The 25,704-nt window shown below is 31.2% G+C and overlaps 1 protein-coding gene across 1 annotated transcript in view; it reads right to left on the bottom strand.

Annotated features, from left to right (window-relative positions):
• LOC111633263 (condensin complex subunit 2-like) overlaps positions 1-25,704 on the bottom strand; it is a 78,688-nt gene that overhangs the window by 23,032 nt on the left and 29,952 nt on the right. Inside the window, exons 4-10 of the mRNA XM_023377801.1 lie at positions 24,938-25,024; positions 23,839-23,962; positions 23,703-23,764; positions 22,512-22,583; positions 15,275-15,449; positions 15,081-15,169; positions 3,697-3,950 (exon numbers count right to left, since the gene is read on the bottom strand). Of these exons, the coding sequence (XP_023233569.1) occupies positions 3,697-3,950; positions 15,081-15,169; positions 15,275-15,449; positions 22,512-22,583; positions 23,703-23,764; positions 23,839-23,962; positions 24,938-25,024 (863 nt within the window). The remainder of the gene's footprint in view (positions 1-3,696; positions 3,951-15,080; positions 15,170-15,274; positions 15,450-22,511; positions 22,584-23,702; positions 23,765-23,838; positions 23,963-24,937; positions 25,025-25,704) is intronic.

Raw genomic sequence — 25,704 nt, 5'->3', positions numbered from 1 at the left:
ATATATATATATATATATATATATCCATTTTCAGAACAGATTTTATTTCTAATAAGATTACCTATGTATTTATATAATAAAAGAAAATGATGGTCTGATATATAAAAAATTTATTTAAAAAACTTACATTATTTTGTTTGATGTGTCTTTTAGTAATTCAAAACGATCTGAGAATGCTCTCCCTCTAGAAAACTCATCAAATTCAGATGGAAGACTATTTACATTTCTGTCAGTTAATTCTTCAGAATCTTCAAGCATTTCATCTGTATCTTCAGTGAATACCTCTTCAGAATATTCACTATTTGTAATTGTTGCTTCATCATATAAACTTCTCTTTCTTTTATCAGGTGGTGAAAAGATATCATTATGTGAATAGGTAATCTATAGTGAAGAAATCTGTGTTTTATTTTTGAAATAAAAAGTACAAACGTTAAAATACAGTAGAGCGTCGTTTATCCGAATCAATTGGGGACAGGGGTTGTTCGGAAAATTGATATTTCGGATAACCAATTATGTACGAAAAAAATATATTAATTTATCCTACGTTGAAATTTTACTCCATTGCGTGTCGCTTTGTGTTGAATTTTCGTCAATGTTAAGCCTAATGAAGACTATTGTGTCGTTAAAAATTATTTTTTTTATTTTGTACAAACAAAATAAATATATTGAAAAACATAAAAACAATAAAAAATTATACTTCAGAAGTTAATTTAGTATCAAAAACGTAAAACATTTGAGTAGCCCAAGACATAGCCAAAGATTGCAGCGCCACAGCACTGGCAAAAATTTAAATTTGCCGACTGGAATTCTTTCGGATAATTGACGCTCTACTGTATATAAATGAATTATATTAAAATAATAATGGTTATAAGCTTTCCTATAACTAATAAAAATAAAATTAAATAGTTAATGATTTAAACAATTCAGTTTTAAATTTTATTCCATCATATGCTTTAGTACTATTTTAATTTATGTTTGTTTATATTTATATTTATATAATTCAGCAGGTTTGTTTTAAAAATTTGTAGATTCATATTCTTGAATACCAATGCAAAATTTAAAGCAACATTTTTATATATAAGAAATAATTTAATTATGATTTTTAAATAATTACCTATTTATATTTTTCAATAATATTTCATTTAACATAATATAATTATAGAAGTATTAGTTGAATGAAATATGAAATCATAATTTTCTTTATCATTATTTCATATCATAATAGATGTCATAAACAAAAAAAAAAAAAAATTAGCCAATTCATATCTGTATAGTAATAAACTTTAATTTTTGCAAAGACTGACTAATATTTGACAATTATGTTCTTAAAATAAAATAACTTTGAGTATTTTCCTTCAAATAGTTATCATTCCTAGAACCATATTGTGTCACTTATTGGGATGCAATTTGAAAAATTGTAGACCTATAAATGCCCACTGTCATCCATCTGTCTGTCCTTAATCTTGAGAATGGAGTTAAATAGATGAAAGCCAATACCAGATATGGAAACCTTAGGGGCAGAAGACCCCAATTAACTATATATGAATTTCCAGTGCAAACCAGAAGTCACGTTATTTCAACTCAAAAACTTTCCCCTGAAAGGAGTTACATAGATGACCAAGATGACTATTACCAATGGAAAAGTATGATTTACAGGGGCAAGTCACTACTAATTTAAGGTGGAGAGCATATATTTTAAATTTAAAAATTATTAAAAATATGNTAAAACAGGCTGGGCGCCCATGAAACTTTCCCTTTTCATCCCCTTTCCTATCTCGCTTTACTCTTTCCCCTTCGCCTCTTCCCTTAACTACCTTTCCTCTACTCTTCTTCACACTCGGCCAATACCAATGAGTAGTCCCGAGCAATGTTCCCTCTAATTCTTTTTGTAGCTGAGCGGAACATGTACTTCTCTGTGCAAAAAATAATTCTGAGCAAAAAAATTTTCTGAGGATATATATATCCTCAGAAAATTTTTTTCCTCAGAATCTGCTCAGCAAAATTATTTTTTGCACAGAGAAGTACATGTTCCGCTCAGCTACAAAAAGAATTAGAGGGAACATTGCTCGGGACTACTCATTGGTATTGCCCGAGTGTGAAGAAGAGTAGAGGAAAGGTAGTTAAGGGAAGAGGCGAAGGGGAAAGAGTAAAGCGAGATAGGAAAGGGGATGAAAAGGGAAAGTTTCATGGGCACCCAGCCTGTTTTATTAAGAATCGAATGAAACATACAGATATGGCTCCTGGCCATTAGAAACAGACAATAATTGCAATATTTACAGTACATCAATTTTTTTATAGAGAAATTTTAAACAAAAATATTTGGATACCTAGTGGTTTCTTTCTTATAAAAGGAATCATAGTGTGACATTTTAAAAAGGACAAGGTCAAAGTCACACATTGCAAATTTGCTAAAGTCAGACACAAACTTTTTATTTACTGATTCCATAACACTGGTGTTAAGAAATAAACATTTTTCATGTTAATAGAAACACTGTTACACACTATTTCTGAAAACTTTTTTTAAATCAAAAACCTCCAAAAGTACATAAAAATAAATTCACTAATCATTTATCCCTCTAACATCTTTGATGGTAAGTGACTTCCATATGATGTTAAGCTGACAAAAACTGGCAATTATTAGATTTAATAACTGAATCCTCTTGCTCCTAGTTTTTCAACTACATGGGCCCAGAAACTACAATCCAGAAAATAAATTTTTTTTTTTGTAAACAAACAAAGTAATGATTGGAAAAAGTTTTATTAAGTAATGAGTACAAGATCAGTTACTTTTCTACTGTACATAGTCACCATTGCAGTTAAAGCACTTGTTGTAGCACAACACTACTTTTTGGATTCGTTTGTCATAGACTTCACTGCCAGTTCTTTCAGCCAGTTAATGACAGCTTCTTTCATCTCTCATCCATTCCAAAATATTCCAAATACACCCAAAAACTTTCAGCATGGAAAGTCTCTGGGAGGCCAGATTCTTACCATCAATTTTTTATAGAGAAATTTTAAACAAAAATATTCGGATACCTAGTGGTTTCTTTCTCATAAAAGAAATCATAGTGTGACATTTTAAAAAGGGTAAGGTCAAAGTCACACATTGCAAATTTGATGAGATGTTTTTGAGCACAAACTATACAGTCGGTGGTCAAAAACAACCCAGTCAAATTTCTGAAGCACAGCTTGAATGGATGTAGTAGTGTGTGATTGTGTATTTGCTTTCTTGATTAAACATTAAACACCATTTTCTCACACTTGTTTCATTCATAATGTAATCACGAAATACTTCTGTGTTTATTTATGAATTTCAGTAAGATGAACTTTCTTTACATTTAGAAAATGAATAATACTTTACACTTGATGAGATTTTCAATTTTTGTACATATTTTAACTCTTGACAAAACAGTCAAAACAAGCCTGCCATTATTGAAATTCTACACAATCTAAGCTATCACATTAGAGAACAAATTTACCTTAAATTGATGGCAGTAATTTACCTGCACTGAATGCTATGTGCAAATGTTCTTTAGTTCCAGACATTCCTTGTATTTGTAATTATCATTATATATATATATATATATATATATCCATTTTCAGAACAGATTTTATTTCTAATAAGATTACCTATGTATTTATATAATAAAAGAAAATGATGGTCTGATATATAAAAAATTTATTTAAAAAACTTACATTATTTTGTTTGATGTGTCTTTTAGTAATTCAAAACGATCTGAGAATGCTCTCCCTCTAGAAAACTCATCAAATTCAGATGGAAGACTATTTACATTTCTGTCAGTTAATTCTTCAGAATCTTCAAGCATTTCATCTGTATCTTCAGTGAATACCTCTTCAGAATATTCACTATTTGTAATTGTTGCTTCATCATATAAACTTCTCTTTCTTTTATCAGGTGGTGAAAAGATATCATTATGTGAATAGGTAATCTATAGTGAAGAAATCTGTGTTTTATTTTTGAAATAAAAAGTACAAACGTTAAAATACAGTAGAGCGTCGTTTATCCGAATCAATTGGGGACAGGGGTTGTTCGGAAAATTGATATTTCGGATAACCAATTATGTACGAAAAAAATATATTAATTTATCCTACGTTGAAATTTTACTCCATTGCGTGTCGCTTTGTGTTGAATTTTCGTCAATGTTAAGCCTAATGAAGACTATTGTGTCGTTAAAAATTATTTTTTTTATTTTGTACAAACAAAATAAATATATTGAAAAACATAAAAACAATAAAAAATTATACTTCAGAAGTTAATTTAGTATCAAAAACGTAAAACATTTGAGTAGCCCAAGACATAGCCAAAGATTGCAGCGCCACAGCACTGGCAAAAATTTAAATTTGCCGACTGGAATTCTTTCGGATAATTGACGCTCTACTGTATATAAATGAATTATATTAAAATAATAATGGTTATAAGCTTTCCTATAACTAATAAAAATAAAATTAAATAGTTAATGATTTAAACAATTCAGTTTTAAATTTTATTCCATCATATGCTTTAGTACTATTTTAATTTATGTTTGTTTATATTTATATTTATATAATTCAGCAGGTTTGTTTTAAAAATTTGTAGATTCATATTCTTGAATACCAATGCAAAATTTAAAGCAACATTTTTATATATAAGAAATAATTTAATTATGATTTTTAAATAATTACCTATTTATATTTTTCAATAATATTTCATTTAACATAATATAATTATAGAAGTATTAGTTGAATGAAATATGAAATCATAATTTTCTTTATCATTATTTCATATCATAATAGATGTCATAAACAAAAAAAAAAAAAAATTAGCCAATTCATATCTGTATAGTAATAAACTTTAATTTTTGCAAAGACTGACTAATATTTGACAATTATGTTCTTAAAATAAAATAACTTTGAGTATTTTCCTTCAAATAGTTATCATTCCTAGAACCATATTGTGTCACTTATTGGGATGCAATTTGAAAAATTGTAGACCTATAAATGCCCACTGTCATCCATCTGTCTGTCCTTAATCTTGAGAATGGAGTTAAATAGATGAAAGCCAATACCAGATATGGAAACCTTAGGGGCAGAAGACCCCAATTAACTATATATGAATTTCCAGTGCAAACCAGAAGTCACGTTATTTCAACTCAAAAACTTTCCCCTGAAAGGAGTTACATAGATGACCAAGATGACTATTACCAATGGAAAAGTATGATTTACAGGGGCAAGTCACTACTAATTTAAGGTGGAGAGCATATATTTTAAATTTAAAAATTATTAAAAATATGATTAAAAATTGCAGCCTGGCTTTATGATAATGTCACAATAAATAATTGCTTGTTTTCCTATTAAAAGTTTTTTGAATACATTAACTTATAAATGTTAAGTTTGAACAGGTTTACAAGTAAATCTAATTTCTGCTACGACATCTGCATTAAATCTAATACTGTATTAACATTTGTGGCAACCATAGTCCTAGTTCATTCATTAAATCAGATGATGCAACTGAATCTTTGTAAACACATAATATAACGACTGTTGTGAAAACAGAACTTGCATTAATTAAAAAATATTCCTATTCTAAGTGTGAATTGTAAATTTCAAATGCAAAAATGATTGTTTTAATTGATTATTATAATAAAATCTCAATTTATTATATATAATAATTTTAATCTTTTTGACGACTTTTAATGTTTGATAAAGAAATTAGTTTATTAAAAATTATACTGTTCAGTTGACTGCCATAACACAAAACATCTGTGAAAAGAGAGGAAACGAGATGATGAATGAACTCAGATTATTCTAATTAATTAAGATTCAGATGGGATATTAATGTATATAAGTATGTAATATATAAACTACAGTAGAGCCTCGATTATCCGACCCCCTATCAACCGACACCTCGGTTAACCGACCGTCCTAGTTGGCAAATTTCAAATGTCCGCTATTGATGTGACGCTACAATATTTGGCCATGTCTTGGCTACTTTAATATTATTTTTACGTGTTTTAGCTGGCAACACTGGATCGACCATGAAAGGGAGCCAGTATTTAAATGAGGCTTAACTTTCTAATTTTTAACGATACAATAGCGATGATTATTATTTTTAAAAATTTTTGTTAGGCTTAACATCGATGAAAATTCAACGCAAAGTAGGTTAATAGCGATATACTAATATACTAATTACATGGGATATAATAATATACTACACTAATAATAGATTTTTTCATACTTTTTGGTTATCCGCCCTTTCAATTATCCGACCAACCCCAGTCCCCAATTAGGTCGGATAATCGAGGCTCTACTGTATAGCAAAAAATAAGAAAGAAAATTGAACATGAGAGGTGTTTTTTGGATTCACTCTGTTCTTTTAACTCCACAGACAGAAAGCCGAGACGACCACGGACACTTTATTCCCATAAAATCTGACGATTACCTGGAGCGCTTAGTCACAACAGCCGAGGAGTCAAGACAGTTAGCTTGCTTGCATACAATTATATCATTCATGTATAATTATCCTCTAATTTTAAAAAATACCTTGCATAAACATAGTGTTTTTGAACTTTTGTATGCTGGTGCTGGATGTAATTTTTCAACATTTCTATTCTTTTTTGTGAATCTTTGCATTATCTACTTTAAAAATTCATTGCATCAGAAAATCAAAATAATAGAATTTGTAAAAGATTGATACCAAATCTATTGAAGTGAAAGACATGGAAACATTTTTCGATTCAAGAATGACACAGAATCACAGCTCTGTTGTTCAAAGAAGAAATGCTGTCAATATTACACGTACGCTAGAAAAAAGTATAGCTAGAATAACTTTATTTGGGAAATATGGTCAAATCTGTAGAAAAAGAAATCAAAGTGATCATGAAACTTGCTAAGTTGGTAGAAGAAGAAAAACTTTGATGATATGACTATGTGAAGATGTTCAAGAATTACTGGTAGAAAGCTAACAAAAATGGCAAAATGCCATCAGAGGTAAAGCAAATCAATTCAAGGATAATAGAACAGATAAAAATTTCAAAATTCCAAATTTACACTAAAAACATATGGTAATGTATAAACATTAAACAAATAAGATTGTTTTTAAATGTAGATCCTTTTGTGACAACTTCTAAACATCATACTATTGTCCTTGTGAACTGATGATAATTTAAGGACTTCATTGCAGATAGAAGTGTTGTGCAGACCAGCTACATGCTGTTATAATAGCAATGTAAAGATGGCCATGCTACTAACAACGTGAATGAAAGACAAGCAGTGTTTTGTCATCTATTTTTTTTAGCAGTGAAAAGGTAAAAGCTATTGAAAATTATTGATGAATGAAAGTTCATTAGTGATGTATACTTGCTGAAGTGGCAGACATATGGAGTAGGAAGTTTCAAATCAATGTGAGTATAGAGACAAATGCTCCCTAACTAGGTCAGGCACACCAAGTAATGGCACCAGAGTTGACTGCAGAAGCTGGGGACGTATTCTGGTTATCGTCTCATGTCTCTGAGAGGCAGTGTCTATGTCACAAGCCGGTCGCTGATTGTCTAATCATTTGTTTAATTTTGAGAAATCATCACATCTCTCCAAACGCAATTCTGGACAACTTTTTCTAAGATTCTCTTGTCTCTCAGAGATGAGCAGATAGTTGTCTTTCATCTGTTACCTTTATTTTGTTATATCCAATATGGATGACTGGATGCTACTTGCATTATACAACCTTAGAAAAGAATATTTTGAGATAAATGACACTTATGATTTTTTAAAACAGATACCCAGGAATGCCACTGACTATCTTTTTTTAATGATCCTGCATCAATTTCTGAACTATTGAAAATGCTGTTAACCGTATCTGTCTCTCTAAGTATTTTTTAAAATATTACCATTCTAATTTCTCCCTAAGTACATATGCTCTTCTAACTTAGGTTAATAAAATTTTTATTTGTTAAGAGACAATGTTACCCAAGACATTTGACATTATGATATTTAAAAATGTTACAAAACAAAAAAAACATATCTTTATCAAAATTACATGCTTTATTTGAATACATTCTTTCATTACCACGTGATCTATAATTTTGTACTCTACATATTTGAAACTTTTACAATTTCTCTGGTTAAAATTCTATACTGTGTTGTGTGCACAGATAATCTGAATGTGTATAATTAGCCTAATAGAATCATGACATCAACAAAGACGAAATTGTTATGAACGACCAGAATCGCCTGTCTCTGAGAGATGAATTTTGTCTCTCATTCTGATGTCATTCGTCTCTGAAAGAAGAGACGAGAGATAAAGTAACCATAATATGACCCCAGCTGGTTCCATACTAATGGAAGATCACTGAGTGACTATTATAGCCAGATTTCTGAACATCAGTCATGATTCAGCAAATCACATTATCCATGACATGCTCCAGTTCTACTAAATATCTATAAAGTAGGTACCGTGGCAGCTACTCCATAATTGAAACAACATGCATCACATTGTCCAACTCACCAGCTCTTGCCCCTCAATATTTACACATCTTTGACCATTCTTAACTTGGGGAATCCAAGTTAAAAAAAATGGCCTTGGCATGGTCTCAGACAAATGTCTTAAGAAGCACTGTCTTAATGGAATGCAATGCTCAGGTCTAAGATTCTAGAGGTATTAGAGGACTAGGTCTGTACATTATCTAATAAAGCTTGTTATCTCATAGTTGTGTCCCCATCCATAGCCTTCAACGTACAACATACAGTACATATTCAGTCTCGGTAAAAATAGTAAAAAAAAACATGGCCGATGGTTATTTACATTTAAACAACAGAAGAAATGGAAGAAGAACAAAAGCAAAGGTTTTACTTTGTGAAAAAGTTGTATTTATATTTTATTGTATATTAAATATATTCAGTCTATTTTTTGACCAGCTGTTGTCTGTTCAGAAGGCCTTTAGCACAGTGATAGGTCAAAGAATTTAAGCCTTGTTTGGGTAGAAAGTTACAACCTACAGATATATCCTAGCTGTATAGAAGAAGTTATGTACTGTTCTTTTGGATAAAGGATAAGGATGCCATTGGTATAATGGTTGTAATTTGCAAAATCCATTTAAGCACTTGTCATAGCATAAGCACTCTGGGATATCCAGATCCTCTGTGCTTACTACATATGCTCTCCTGGACTGCTGACATCATCTTACTGCTGCATAACTTCAATCAACATCATAGCCAACACATCAGCATAACCATCTGGATTTTCTTAAGCCTATGATGTGATGTCTCGCCCCCAGCTGCACATACTACCATAAATGAAGACAAATTAGCATGAGAGAGAATAAAAAAATGTCCTAACCCAAACCTTCAACATTAAATTATGATATTCAAATTGGGTTTGAATAGGGATATCCTAATACCACAAAAGTATTGATACCAATATTATGAGTAGTTTTAAAGTATCAATACTGTGTATCAGTTAGTACTTCAGTTTACACTTGTATGATCTATCCCATATCTACAGTCATGCTAATAGGATCAGTGGATATTACTATAGCGGGATAGGGGAATAAGAAATCATAGGTGAAGAGGTAAAACAGTGTCTTTACATTGAAAGTTCTTTATTGTGTTCAAATTTTAGAAATATCAGTGTAGACAAGTATATACAAATTGCAACCGATGTTTAAAATTCGAATTTTAAACGTAACTGATGGTCCAAGTTGATTAACAAAAAGTACTGCATAATGTTTAACTAAATATTTATTTGTAAATACTAACAAGCAATTATTTATTGTGACATCATCACAATGCTAGGCTGAAATTTTTAATTCATTTAATTTAAAGTATATCCTCTCAATCTCAAATTTGTGAGATAAGCAGTGGGACACTGGTTAAGTCCCAACTGCACAGGCTGATAAAACACAATCTCGGGGTCGTTGGATGACCAGGAGGTCAAATCAAGTAGGGAGTGCGTCAGTAAGTCGGCAGGCGTCCTTAATTGACAGGAGACAGGTTAACAAAATAACAAAGCATTTATTGAATAACTAAATCTAACTATACAAGAGGCAAACTTACTACTAAGGTTAAATGCGGTTATGTTAAAATATTTACAGAAATTGGCGACGAATTTCGTAGCTATGTCACTGACCTAATTTCTAGTAATTCTTTCTAGACTGCATAATATCAAAACACTTACTAAAACACCTTTTCTTGCAGCCGACGCTTTATTAAAACGACTTTCAAACGTTTTCGATCTTATTAAAAGACCTTTCTCAAGAAAATAAAATTAACTAAGTAACAAAATAAACGACATAATCGTAAATCGAACGCTTAGTACGAATAACTGTTTTTTAAATCTTTCGAACTCGCTTATAATCCGTTGTACATGACGTCATTGTAACCGGAAATATAAAAGATTACGTAACTATCTAAATATAAATACTTAAAGATGCCATCTCCCTACATCGTTCAAAAAATATAATTTGAGATACATATTCACTATTTTCTTCAATTATTAATTTTATATTAAGCTAGAGGACCATGCTGCTGATATTTTAGTCGATTCCCGGAAGTTGATTGCGAGGCCTTTATGCTTTGCCTTACAAATCTGCCAGGCTTCCGCGTAATGTCGGTGTCTCCTGTCTCGAACTACCTGCATTAGTCTTGCTTGGTCCCATTCAACATTGACGTCTTGCTGGTCCGCTAGAACGTAGGTGGCTAGCGCAGTGCAAGGTTGTTTTTTTCTTATATTTGCTTGATGTTCTGCTAACCTGTCTTTGATACTNTTGAAAGTCGTTATAATAAAGCGTCGGCTGCAAGAAAAGGTGTTTTAGTAAGTGTTTTGATATTATGCAGTCTAGAAAGAATTACAATTTGGCTCCGCCGGCCAAAAAATATAGAACCTTAGTACTAAAGATCTGCAGAAATAATACGAAGCTAGAATTTTTGACGGAATGCAGAGCTCATAACCTATTTCCCATGTCAATTTGGAGGGTACGTTTACCGCAGGGATGCGCGTCGCTTATTCCTAAACTTAGAACAATCTGTCTACGTAAAGCGATCCGCAATGTTAGACGGAGAAAGTTTGCCCTGCAGAACCAACTTATAGAGTTAGAGAATGAGTTATATGACCAAGACCCTAAGATATTAACAGAAGTTAACGCAAGAGTAATTACACTGGCAGCGCAAGTAACAGAAAGATGTAAGAAGAGATACAGGAACAAAATGAGCTGGATCGTAAAACATCAAGAAGATAGATTTAAAGAATTGATCACCCCGAGGATTATATGCTGGGACAACATCGTTTTGCCTACATTCGTAAAGGAAGCAAGTAAATTCGGCCCTAAATACGCCCCTATACCTGTAATCCAACAGGACAGACTAATACCAGATATCGAGCAGGCACTGGAGGGCCTCAGCAAAAATAAGAAAGAAATGTTTAGATGGGAAGTCGCATTGAAAATCAAGCATGATGAATGTAAAAGGGACAGAGATCCTATTTGGCCGTATATTAGAAAAACTCAGAAATGGCTCAGAAGCAACAACATAGTGCTCACTAGAGCGGATAAATCAAAGGATATGGTGGTTATGAAGAGAACCACATACGACCACATTCTATCAGCATACATTAAAGATACCTGCTGTACGATTGCACCCCCCAACGCTGTAGGGAAACTGCAAGCAAGAGTCAAGAGGTTCGCAACCAATCCTTTAGCCAAAGAACTAGGTATTAAGAATATAATCGTACAGTCCCCTTCGACTCCAAGGCTTTTTGGATTTGCTAAAACTCATAAAAAGAATAAAGAAATAAGACCAGTCGTTGACAAAGCATGCGCCCCTACAATATTACTCGAAAAATGGGTACACAACTTTGTTCGGCAGCATGCCCCTAATAATCCATACAGCGTCAAGCAACCGGTAGAGGTTTTAAACAAAATCGCTAATATTAACTCGCAAGAAGTGAAATATATGACGGTGTTAGACTACAAGGCCTTGTATCCATCAGTTAAACTGGAACCATGCTTTTGTCATTTAAGGGACTTACTACTGAGCAAGATCCCGTCTCCAGAAAAGAAAAGAAAGTACATATTAGACTTGGCACACCTTACAGTCTTCTCTGCGTTATTTAGCTTCAAAGGTGTTACATACACGCAGAAAAAAGGAGTAGCTATGGGCAGCCCCCTTGCAGGTACTCTATGTGAAATGGTACTAACAACGCTAGAAAACACAGTGTTGCCGAAGTATGAAGCGCAAATGATATTGTACGCCAGATATGTAGACGACGTACTTATTTTCTGGAACACTCAACCCAACTTACAGAGCTTTATAAAGGATATAAATGACAATAGATTCGGCCTAGAGATCGAGGTAGAACAAGAAAATGATAAGACCATACATTTCTTAGATCTGCATATACAAATTAACAACTTACGAGGGTTCACGACTAAAGTGTACAGAAAGCCATCCTATAACCCTATATTTATTCCGTGGATTTCTCACGATCCTCCAGCATATAAAATAGCAGCGTTCAGAACGTTAATCGCAAGAGCTTATTCGCACTGTAACAATGCAAATGATAGAAAGGATGAACTGAATTATGTATATAACTTAGCCAGAAAGTACGGGATTAATCTTAAAGCTATTACCAACAAGAGTAGTAGGAGCCTTAAGAGGAGAAATTTACCTCATAATGAAGGAGTGTTAACGATGGAATATAATGCGTCGTTGAATAATATTTTCCGACGCATCGGAAAGGCCCAGAACAAAAGAATCATATATAAAAGAACCCGCACCACGTACCAACTACTGCGATCTGATAAAGATTTAGTGGACAGAAGAACACTCCCCGGGGTATATAAAATTCCAGTTTCGGACTCAAGGCGACGAAGTAAATTAATATATGTAGGGGCAACAGGAAGAAGTATCAAAGACAGGTTAGCAGAACATCAAGCAAATATAAGAAAAAAACAACCTTGCACTGCGCTAGCCACCTACGTTCTAGCGGACCAGCAAGACGTCAATGTTGAATGGGACCAAGCAAGACTAATGCAGATAGTTCGAGACAGGAGACACCGACATTACGCGGAAGCCTGGCAGATTTGTAAGGCAAAGCATAAAGGCCTTGCAATCAACTTCCGGGAATCGACTAAAATATCAGCAGCATGGTCCTCTAGCTTAATATAAAATTAATAATTGAAGAAAATAGTGAATATGTATCTCAAATTATATTTTTTGAACGATGTAGGGAGATGGCATCTTTAAGTATTTATATTTAGATAGTTACGTAATCTTTTATATTTCCGGTTACAATGACGTCATGTACAACGGATTATAAGCGAGTTCGAAAGATTTAAAAAACAGTTATTCGTACTAAGCGTTCGATTTACGATTATGTCGTTTATTTTGTTACTTAGTTAATTTTATTTTCTTGAGAAAGGTCTTTTAATAAGATCGAAAACGTTTGAAAGTCGTTATAATAAAGCGTCGGCTGCAAGAAAAGGTGTTTTAGTAAGTGTTTTTTCTAATTTCTAGTTCGAGAGAGAGCACTTTTACAAATTCTAACCCCTAAATACACTCTCGGTGGAAGGGTGAGTTTGCGAACATCGTCTGTATGGAAGGGTGTGGTGTCTTCCGTGTCTTCTTGCCGATGTCCTCTCTCTGTAGCTGGATCAAGTCCACTGTATGGAGGTTCAGGAGTCAAGGTGGGCACTATCACAAAGTATAACTTCCTATGATGAATCACCCTGAGCTTCTGGAGATTCGAGCTTTTATATCATTAGCGTGGGAAAACTGTCATGTGATTGACTTTTGTTGACGATGATGGTGCATTCTTCACACCTAACTGTAAACTTTCTCAGCTAGTCGTTATACAATCGGTGAAATCCGATCTAGTTCAAATTCTTTGGGTTTTTTCCAAAGACAATTAACAGAAAATTTAGGTTTTTAATTAAGAAGCCAAAAAAATCTGTGAGCTCACAAATTAGTAGCATCTTCTTGCCCCTTGTACTACATCATACTTTACCTGTTAAAAATAGAGTCAAATCAGTACCTTTAGGTACTGATTTGACTCTGTTTTTAACAGGTTTAATTTGCTACTAATTTGTGAGCTCACAGATTTTTTCGGCTTCTTAATTAAAAACCTAAATTTTCTGTTAATTGTCTTCGGAAAAAACCCAAAGAATTTGAACTAGATCGGACTAGACTCTAACTGTTAAAACTGATTGACTCTAACTGTTAAACTGATTGACTATCAGTCAATAGAGTCAAATCAGTACCTAATTGATCAGTACCTAAATCAGTGATTTGACTCTATTGAGTCAAATCACTGAATTCAATAGAGTCAAATCAGTACGTAAAGGTACTGATTTGCCTCTACATTATTTCAATTTTTGAATTGAAATATTATTGAATTTGTATTGAAGTGAAATATTATTGAATATTATTTAATTGAAACATTATTTCAATTCAAAAATTTTTGAATTAAAATAATGTAATTTCCAGTGCAAACTAGAAGTTTGTTTATAGTTAATCAGGGCTCCTGCTCCTAAGCTTTCAATATCAGATCTCGGCTTTCATTTATTTAACACCATTCTAGAGATTAAGGAAGGACAGACAGCTGACAGTGGAAATTTATAGGTCTACATTTTTTTTTTTTTCAAACTGCTGCTCAATCAGAAGTCTAAGCATATACAGATTATGGAAATGAAATTTTACGTAATATCTTTATTGATTTTTAGTCATTAATATTTTTAATATAAGTTTAACTTAACTGAAAATAGAGTAAAATTCCATTTCAGTTTCTGATTCAGCTGCAAGATCTGGTTTCAACTGGACCTTACCCATCTGTGAAAAATGTAACATCATACGATATCCAAAGTAAAGTATTGATATTGATTGGCAGTATCAGGACGTCTATAGGTTTAAACTTGGATTTCCCACAATAATAGGATGACATTGTACTGTACAACCACTTAAGAATATTTTATAATCCCTTATTACACACAGAAGGATTACAAACACTAAATTATTATTAATATATACAAATGTTGTGAAAATTTAATATAAAAGATAAATATTTATCAGATATAAGAAAATTCAATTTTAAATACCTTTCTAATGTTATCTTCAGAATTAAGAAAACTCATCTCTGATAACTGAGGATCTATATTTACATTCCTTTGTAAATAATTAAATATTTCTGAAAATAAACATAATTTAATTATACAATTAAAATTTTTTAAATAAAAGAATTTAAAATATATTGAATTTTTTATTAATAATATACATTGTAACATTTTCTGACCTTTTAATTCTGTTTTATCAATAAATTTTTCTTCTTCTTCTACATAAGGTAATGGAATATTTCTAGAATCAATAATTTGCTCATTTCCATCATGAGCAGGAAAAGTATTAAATAAAAAACCATTAAGACCTCCAGTATCAAACTCATTAGACATCTTTAAAAATAATGGATCAACCTAATACAAGAAATAATTTCTTTAAATTTTTATAGTTGTTATTAATATATATTAGTTGTAATAAATTTTGTAAATATACATAAAAGTAAAAGTATCTTAATTTTAAACTAGAGATGAAATAGTGGAAATACAATCCCATCAATTCATAGTAATCAATAGTATAAAAAATAATGTGGTGAACACTTTGCTCCAACTGCTTTTACTCCCCAGTACTGATTTAAAAGGAAGTTGAGTGAAACTGATTAGAGATGAAACTAAGCAAATAATAATTTGAATCATCTGAATATGAATCATATTATGCTATGATTTTTATTACATTGTATTAAATGCACTTTATTGTAATCTGAATCTTATAAAAGAAATTAAAAAAGTTTCTAAAAATTACCATTAAATAAATAATAATAATATTGTTGCCAACAGCTAAATTTTCTAATAATTCTAAACAGTCACTTTTGTATAGTTCATATTATCTACTACATTTACTGTATTGATGAATTTCTGCAAATATTGTAACTACTCAATATTTACATAATAATATGGCTCATCTTATCTTCAAATATTTTAAGGCAATCATTGGTTATTTCTTACAAGGAGACTAACCCTTGCCCTCCTCAAACTGTTTGATTTTATAAAAATATGTTATAGTACACTTATCTGACTAACACATAGTAAAGTAACTCTTGCCAATGTGCAAGGGTTTGCAAGATATCAACATTTAAAGTTTTCTGTTTTGGTTATATATTGAATTCATAAAACAAATTGGAGACAAGCATAGCCAAATGAGTAAGATGGCTGATTGGCAAGCTCAATGTTGCAGCTTCTCATCTCTCTTCTTTTGAATTTTCATTTTCTAAAGCAATCTTTACCTGTAATACATAATCATGTGAATTATATACATTAGGCCAAAAACATCATTTTATATAGCTGCTTCAGAGGATACAATTAAAAATTCACTTGCTTCTTTTGCACCCATTGAGAGAATTATTTTTTCTTCCAATAATAAAATATGCCTGTTATGCCTTCAAACTTTGATGACAGGTCAGTATTTTTAAATGTCAATGAATTCTGCTTCCTTTAGAAAATATAGAATAAACCATACTCTTGATATTGTTTTTATTAAATATATGTGATGTCAATCACTGCTTTAACTTTTGATTTTTACCATCCAAATGTGTAAAAATTTTCATTTGGAACAAGTTTCTGAGGACAACAAGTGATAAAATTATGATGCTAATATACTTTTATATGATACACAAAATAAAATAAAAGAAATTAGAGAGGTAGAAAGCTGCAATATATAGCTTGCCAATCATTCTTACTAGTTTGACTATGCTTGTCTGTGGTTCATTTTTACAAACTCAGTATATAACCAAAACAGAAAATTTTAAATATTGATATCTTGCAAACCTTGTGTGTTGGCAAGAGTTACTTATACTACTTATCCAACTAATATGCAATAAACATTAAAAAATCAATCAATTTGAGGAAAGTAATTTGATGGTTCTCTTGACAGAGTACAACTATATAGTAATTAATATAGTAAAAATGAGTTCTGTTAAACAAATTGTTAATTTTTCACAAAATGTTCAAATGTGTTTAGATTTATGATAAATCTTCTGTAATAAAATTCTAATTTCTCAACTTTCCAATGGTTAAAAATGATAAATTTTAAATTTCTTCCGTTTAATACAATAATAGATTATCTAGAAAGAATTATTTCCATTTTTTTAAAATTAGTTACAGAATATACAAATTTAATTATGAAACATTTACAAACAGGATATATATATATAGTGGGTGATCAGTTAATGAACAGTTTGGACTATGAACAAATCAGATAATGAACACTTTTGCAAAAGATTTTTATGTTTGAACATCTCATAGAACGAACACAAGAAGAAGTGATATAAAATAATGAATAATAATTGATCTTCCCTTGTCTTCAGCCAACAATTCAAAACTTTTCAGATTGCAGGAGACATTGACATTGATGCTCAACCTAATATATACTGATTGGATAGTATTCCTCCGAACTTTGAAACTCACTCTTGTAATTCCAGCCTTTTATTTTATTCCTGACGAACAATTTTTTTTGTAGTATTCGCGAGACTGTTGGGTGGGTACTTGTTAAATTTTGCATCAGTTTTTATTTTCGAAAGGTAAGAGTATATAGACATCTATAATTGCTGTAAATAATTGGGCTATAATTTGGAAATATTAATTACAAATAAATTTGTAATTAATATTTCCAAAATATAGCTTGATTATTTACGGCAATCATGGGTGTCTGTTTGCTAAGCATTGGGTTTCAGTAGATGTTTATATCGGTGAGAGTATAACAGCAAAAGTAGAAAGTGGGCAGATGTCTGATGTTGCTGGACAGTATGGCATGAACAGGTCTACAGTAAGCCACAGTTCAGTCTTATTTAAGAAAAATGCTGTGTAATCAAGAAGACTCAAGCAGCTAAAGGAGTAACAAAAAAGTCACATCTGAGAAATAAAGAACATTGAAGAGTTCATAATGGAATCTGAAATGGATCTGATAACAGAATGCCAAGAACTCTTGAATGAAGAACAGGTGGAAAAAATAAACAGGCTGTACCAATAGGCATAGCCTTAAAGTAGGGAAGAAATAGTGGGTAAAATGATGTCAGGAGAAGAGTGGGTGGAAAAGAAGGATATGAGGGGGGGAGAAAGTCTAGAAAGATGAAGAAGGAAGTGGAAGTGAGACACATGAGCATCCTGTCGGGTAACATTTTTTAAGAAAGAAATATAAATTACAAAATTTCCCACATAAGGAAGAACAATTAAATGTAGCTATTTACAATGAAGTGTGCTTTTACAATTAATACCAGAAACAAATGGTCACCATAGAAGTGGTGTTACAGAGAAGATATGGCAAGACAGTTATCTGCAGAACCAAATGATGAATATCATTTTGTGCTGTTCCGCAATGGGCGATGGATCTTCTTAAAAATGTCCATGGTTGAGATGAAGTTCAGAAACATTTTTCGGAGCACTCTATTCTCTAGAAGAAGAAATGGCTGGAATGATTATTTTTAAGGACACTCACTGGCCATCAGTTTGAGACGCGGATTCATCACACCGCTGGCAATAAAAGAGGAGGTGCATAGGAGTTTCGTCCTCCTAAGGATAGTGAGGGCATTTACCATCGCTACTACCAGGAACTGTCTCAGGTATGCATTAAAGTTCCTGTGCCCAGTGATAAGTTATAAGCTGAGTAAGGTGGAAGGTTGGTGTCAGGTGCCAGAGAGAGGAGGAGGTAACCTTCAGGAGAAACTGATGAGTGAGCCTACCAGTTTCACTGATATCCCACCATGCCTTGGCAGTTTGTTGATTGAGGTGTTTAGTGATCCAAGAGGTAGGGATTAGAGAGAAAGTCTTAGAGGTGAGCCTTTAGGGGGCCACCCTTGTGAGTTGGTCTGTGCAGTCATTCCACTTGTTATTTGAAAGTCCTTTTATCCAATAGAAATTTATTGACAGCTTCTGCTGCAGGTTAACTAAGAGGGTGGTGATGTCATTGATGGTTTTGAGGTTTAAGTTCCTGTTATGGATCTGGTGAAGAGTCACCCTTGAATGAAGAACACCAAGAAACTTGGCGAGATATGTTTTCTTCTGAAAAAGAGGATTAATGTCGATATCTGCTATCAAAGATCTTTTGAAGTGGAAGGACATCAGAACAGCAGTCTTAGAATGGCATCCAAACCAGGTTGAGGTTAATAGGCTTGGGGATCTCTACAACGACAATGCTATTAATTACTTCTGAAAAATCCTTAAGAAGTAAGAAAAGCAATTGACATTAGCCAGATTCTTTAACCCCNTTTGCAAAATATTGATGTCTTTTGGATGAAGAGAAAAAAAAATGTATCCAGAATTGGCAAGGGAGGCTTTAAAATTATTAGTGTCATTCGCCACTTCTTGCCTATGTGAATTAACATTCTCTTCAATGGTGGACATAAAAACTAAAAAGAAAAATAGGCTTCAATTAGAAAATGATTTAGTTATTTGCATTAAAAATGCAAGACTGTATATACATGTATTTTTATTATTACATATAAATAAACGTAGTAAAAAAGTATATATATTTTTTTATTTTTTGGAGTTTCCAGAACAAATTAATCAAATTCCCATAAAAACCTATGGTAAATCAATAATCAGTTAATGAACAATTCGGACAGTGAACAAAGTCTTGGAATGGATTATGTTTGTTAACCGATCACCCACTGTATATATTTTCCTATAAAAATGACATATATACCAATAAAAAATATTTAAAAATTTGTCGGAATAATTTATTAAATACAGTAGAGCAGTGCTTTTCAACCTTCTTGAATACGCGATCCCTTTACAAGTTAAAAAATTCTGGCGACCCTTCAGGGCCATATTAAAACTATGTCAGTGATTTTAAAAACTACATATTTAATTTTCTTTCTGCTGAGACCTAAATATCTATTGAAAAACCAATTGTACTGTGCAAATAAGTCACAAGAGCCCTGCAAATAGTAACTTTGCCATGGGGCGCTGGAGGCAAATGCACCAACAAGTACAGATGTGATTGTATTGTCTTTGCGCTTTGCTCCGCAAGAGCATAAAATGGATAAATTTCTCAAAAGATCGCAGCCCTCCATGTCTGGTACAAGTGGCAGTGACGGAAGTGAATCAAAACCGAAAAAAAAAATAGACATTACGACGACAATTATTTGAAATATGGGTTTACTGTCATGAATAATAAGCCTCAATGTGTAATTTGCGGCGATGCATTATCACATGAGAGTATGAAACCATCAAAGCTTATGTGTCACCTTTCAACCAAACATTCCAAAGAAGCTGATAAACCGCTGGATTTCTTTGAATGTAAGCTGAAAACCCTTAACCAGCAGCAAAATACTATGATTCAGGTAATAAAATAGTATTGTTATTTGGTGATTAAAAATAATATTTATTATCGCTCAATTATTTATTTGTTTTTCTGATTTTTTGTCTGTTTTTAGGTATCCAGTGTCAACGAAAATGCATTGTTAGCTAGTTACAGAGTCGCACACTGAGTCACTAAAGCAGGGAAGCCACATACAGTTGCCAAAATCTTATTTTGCTAGTAGCCCTAAATATCGTTGAAATTATGTTAGTTAGGCAGGAGGCAAGCAAGCTAAAAAACATACCACTTTCTGACAATACTATTGAAAGCAGAATAAATGATATGGCCAGTGACATTCAAGAACAAGTAGTCAAGAAATTAAAGAAGAGCCCACATTTTGCTTTGCAGTTTGACAAATCTATTGATGATTCAGATTGTGCACAGTTTGTAGTATTTGTGCACTTTGAAGCAGATGAAAGTATCACAGAAGACATTTTATTTTGCAAAGCACTTTCTTCAAACACTACAGGTCAGTGTTTGTACGACATATTTTTAGAAAGCACTCGCGACTACAAGATTGATTGGACAAAATGTATCACCATTTGTAGCAATGGCACTAAAGCTATGACTGGACAAAAAAAGCAGACTCATTGCAAATTAAAATCAATAATGCCAAATGTCTCATGGACACACTGCTTTCTTCATCGACATGCTCTGGTAGCCAAGATTTTACTTTCTGATTTAAATGACATGCTTAAAGAGATGATCAAAATTGTGAACTCTGTTAAAGGTAAAGACTTGCAAACCCGACTGTTCAGAATCATTTGTGAAGACATGGGTTTGCTCCATCAAAATCTCCTTTATCATACAGAGGTCAGGTGGCTATCCAAAGGAAAAGTATTGATAAGAGTTTTAGAACTGAAAGCTGAATTGTTAATGTTTTTACAAGGTGCTAAATCTGAATATGTGAATTATTTATGTGACCCTGTTTGGTTCCTAAAGTTAGCATTTCTTGCTGATCTTTTTAGCCAGCTGAATATTTTAAACAAGAAACTCCAAGGGAGAGAAGAAAACATTCTGACAGCTAAGGATAAAATCAAAGGATTCTTCACAAAACTTCGTTTGTGGTCAACGTCTTTGCAAATAAATATAAATGAGTCTTTCCCTTGTGTTCAGAAGATTGTCAAAGAAACTGCAATGGATCAATTGTTGGTAGTAAGTTCTCATATTCCTTGCATGATACAGAGCTTGCATAATTTGGAAGAGAAACTATTAACTTACTTTCCAAAACTGACTCTGAAGCTGACAATGGGCATAGGTGGATACTAAATCCTTTCATGGATATGTCAGTACAACTGGCTGATCTAACCACAAAGATGAAAGAAAATCTTATCGATTTAGTTGCTGACAGTATGCTTAAAATGGAATTTAATTTGCAAAATATTGATGTCTTTTGGATGAAGAGAAAAAAAAATGTATCCAGAATTGGCAAGGGAGGCTTTAAAATTATTAGTGTCATTCGCCACTTCTTGCCTATGTGAATTAACATTCTCTTCAATGGTGGACATAAAAACTAAAAAGAAAAATAGGCTTCAATTAGAAAATGATTTAGTTATTTGCGTCTCAAAAATAAAATCACGTTTTGACAAATTATTAAAAAATAAACAGGCACAGCCTTCTCACTGAAATTGTAATTTTTTTTTTATTGTAGTGAAGGACCTACAAACACTTGTCTTTTTCTTTTACCTGCGACCCCCCCATGTAAGGCTTTGCAACTCCCAGATTGAAAAACACTGCAGTAGAGCATCGATTATTCGAAACAATTCGGGACTGGGGTTGTTCAGATAATTGATTTTTCGGATAACCAATTATGTATGGAAACAATATATTAACCTATCCCATGTTGAAATTCATTCAAATTCTGGCACATCTTTAAGTACCCTCACATGGTTGCACCAGTGCTGCCAACTAAAACACGCACACCAACAAAAATAATATTGGAGTAGCCCAAGACATAGCCAAATATTTCAGCGCCACAGCACTAGTGAAAATTTAAATTTGCCAACTGGAACGCTTTCGATTAACCGATGCTCTACTGTAATAGAATTTTGAACGAACAACATCTTTCTGTAAAACAATTACATAAAATAATATATTATATATATAAATAAATTAAACAAACTAACCTGAAATCCTGAATCAAACTTTTTTATATTTAGTGAATTTGGATTTTGTTCAACAGTACTACTTTTCTTCAACTATTTTAAATTAAATTATAATTGAGAAAGAAAATTAATTAAACAAATAATTCTTTAAAAAATATTTAAAATAATCAGCCATAAAATTAAAGTAAGAATTTTGTTAATAACTTTGATTGATTACTTATTAATAGAAAAGAAATTTTAGTTAAATCATAATAAAAATTATTTTTCATTGAAATATATCCATTATTCCTTAGAAAATTAGGAAAGAGAAAAATTTACTACTCTTAAATAGTAAATATTTCTGAGCTAGTTATGATTAAGCATTCTGTATAAATTTTAAGTATATATTTTTTGGATTATAATCAAAATTATAATTTGTTTAAATTAAAAATATAACACAATCTCAACAAATAATAGAATATTACATCTATGACCCCTGCTGATTTTGATGAATTTTGGCACAAAGGCATTGTTTGTTATAATGCAATCCTCCAAACAGTTTCATAATGAGCAAATTATCAAAGTTTAAAAATTAAAGTATCCATTGCATAATCTGCTGCCATCGACTAGTTTGTAGAGATTCTGCCCTATCACAGACAACTTTTTTGGTTTTTAGTTATGTTACAATTGTAAAACTTTTTTATTCTCAAGTGATGATATTTATAAATAAATGCATGTCTGATTCATTTTTCTGCTTGAAAGTTTGTTAATAGCAGATGATATTTTAGAATTCAGAAAATAAGAAAATTGGACATGAGAGGGTTTTTTTTTGGATTTACTCCATTCTTTTCACTCCACAGACACGAAGCCGAGATGACCACGGACACTTTATTCCCATAAAATTCTATGATTACCTGGAGCACTTAGTCACGACAGCCGAGGAGTCAAGACAGTTAGCTTGACTGCATACATTAATGACCCAACAGGAAGATTGAGGATGTTACGATGCCATGTACCAAACAGTGTCATATCCACCTAGTGATCTTGTGTGAATATTTATAACTATTCACTAGATGGGTCTAGGTAACTATAATAAGCAGACTACTATTTTATTATTTTTATTGTTTTTGAAGAAAATAAAATTTAGTTTAAGATCAGAACAAAATTGTAAAAAAAAAATCAATGTTTTATGTTGCTCATATTTTTAAACTTCAAGAATTTAATATAACTTGCCTTTTTCTTTTTCTTATCTGTTTTGCCATGTTCTTCCCCATTTTCTACATTTTCAACTTGCTCTATGTTAAAAATTTGTTAAGAAATTATTCAATCAATATTAAAACATAAATTAATTAATATATTAAAATCAAACCATTATTCTTTCTATTATCTTCAACAATCCCCAAACCACTAGCAATTTTGAAAGTATTGGCATAGACACAATCCACACGAGAAGCATAAATTTTAGTTCCAGCATCAAGAGTGCAACTTGCAATCTTAAATAAGAAAGTTAAAATTTTTTATTTAGTGTTTTTGTAATATATTTTGTATGTGAACAAATTTTTTCTCTAAAATTTAAAATACTGTATAGAACATTTTACAATAAATAAGAAATAAAAATTTTTAAAAGCAAATTTTAAAAAAGTTTGAAATTTTCTCTTAAAGGGATTACATTTCTGCAAGTGTTCAAAAATATACTTTCTTATTTAAACTTTTAGTTTTATTTTATAGAGTACAACATATTCCTATATAAAAAATAGCACAAAATCTAAATATAGGCAATGAAAACAACTAAATAATTTTATTTGAAGAAAATTAATATTTGAAAATATATTTTTTACAGTTGATTAAAATGGCTGAAGTGTATTTACATATTAAAACTACATATGAAGACAATTTTTGTTTCTTCAAAGTCCAGCATTCATAATTACCAGAAAAAGTCTTCACTCACAATAGTTTTGAATATTAAAAACATCCACTGGCTATGATACCAAGAATTAAAACAAATGACAAAACAAAGAATTTAATTCTTGACATTGATGTTTTTAACTGTTTTGCATATTTTACAAAGGCATAACCTCTATAAAAACTCATCTCTGTAAATGAAAACTTTTTTTTGTTCCTGGTGACTGAGTGACATATTTGTGAAGACAATTTTTGTTTCTTCAATATAGTTTTAAGTATATTTCTATCTTATTACAAAAGATGTGTCCCTTATATATAGCAAATTTCAAGTTATGCCTGCCATTCAAGATTAGTAATAAATAGTTCAATATATTGACTGTTTCTTGAAATGTATAAGATGTATTAAAAATATTGATCTTTTAATTTTTAATTTTAGTTATATATATCTACATTTAGATTTATATTTATATACTTTAAAGAATTTATAATAGTAAATTGATTGAAATCTACTAAATTGTTATAGGAGATTAAAAAATTAAAAATCTATATTATCAAGAAATAATTACCTGAAAGTTTGTTTCACCATCTTTATTTAATATTTCAGGCATATAATCAATAAGATGAAGTCCAAATGCATTCTTAACATTTATTTTCTAAAAAGATATCATTTATATTTTTGTACAAGATATTCATCTTAATTTCAAATGAATATATTGAAATTATAGTTAATCCAAAAGTGTTAAAATACCATACTAATACTACAATTCATATTATAAAAATTATAGAATCAGCCAAAAAAATTAAAGTTCAAATTATAAACAAAAAATTATTCCTAATTAAGAGTTACTAAAACATTACAAATAAGGATGCACCGATTAATCAGTAAGTAATCGGTAATCGGCCATTTCCTCCGATTAATCGGTTTTAATAATCGGTCAATTTTGTATTTTAATATTTTTGTTAGAATGTCATGTAAAAGGCTAATAATAAAAAATATTAAATTTTATATATTTATTATTTATTACATGACACTCTAAATATTAAAAAAAAATTAACTTAAATTATTTCTTTTATCAATACATATCATAAGGTATAATGTAACCTATTCAAAACTATCTGTTTTATTTAAAGTTTAAACTTTAAACATATAAAACAAATAAAAATTTAATATTCAAACTTTAAAACCCTTAAACTGTAATACAAAAACATGACAATTTCACCATTTTCAAAGCTCTTAAATGTTACCTCCAACTCTGAAAATTCTTTCACTTTCAATGGAAGATGCTGAGGGACTTAGATATTTCATAGCTATTTTGCTTAAATTAGAAAAAAA

Source organism: Centruroides sculpturatus, unplaced genomic scaffold, assembly GCF_000671375.1.
Source record: "Centruroides sculpturatus isolate CEXI.00-Female unplaced genomic scaffold, Cexi_2.0 scaffold681, whole genome shotgun sequence".
Taxonomy (NCBI): Eukaryota; Metazoa; Arthropoda; class Arachnida; order Scorpiones; family Buthidae; genus Centruroides; species Centruroides sculpturatus.
The sequence above is the reverse complement of the archived record's forward strand: the minus strand, read 5'-3'. Positions and strand labels throughout refer to the sequence as shown.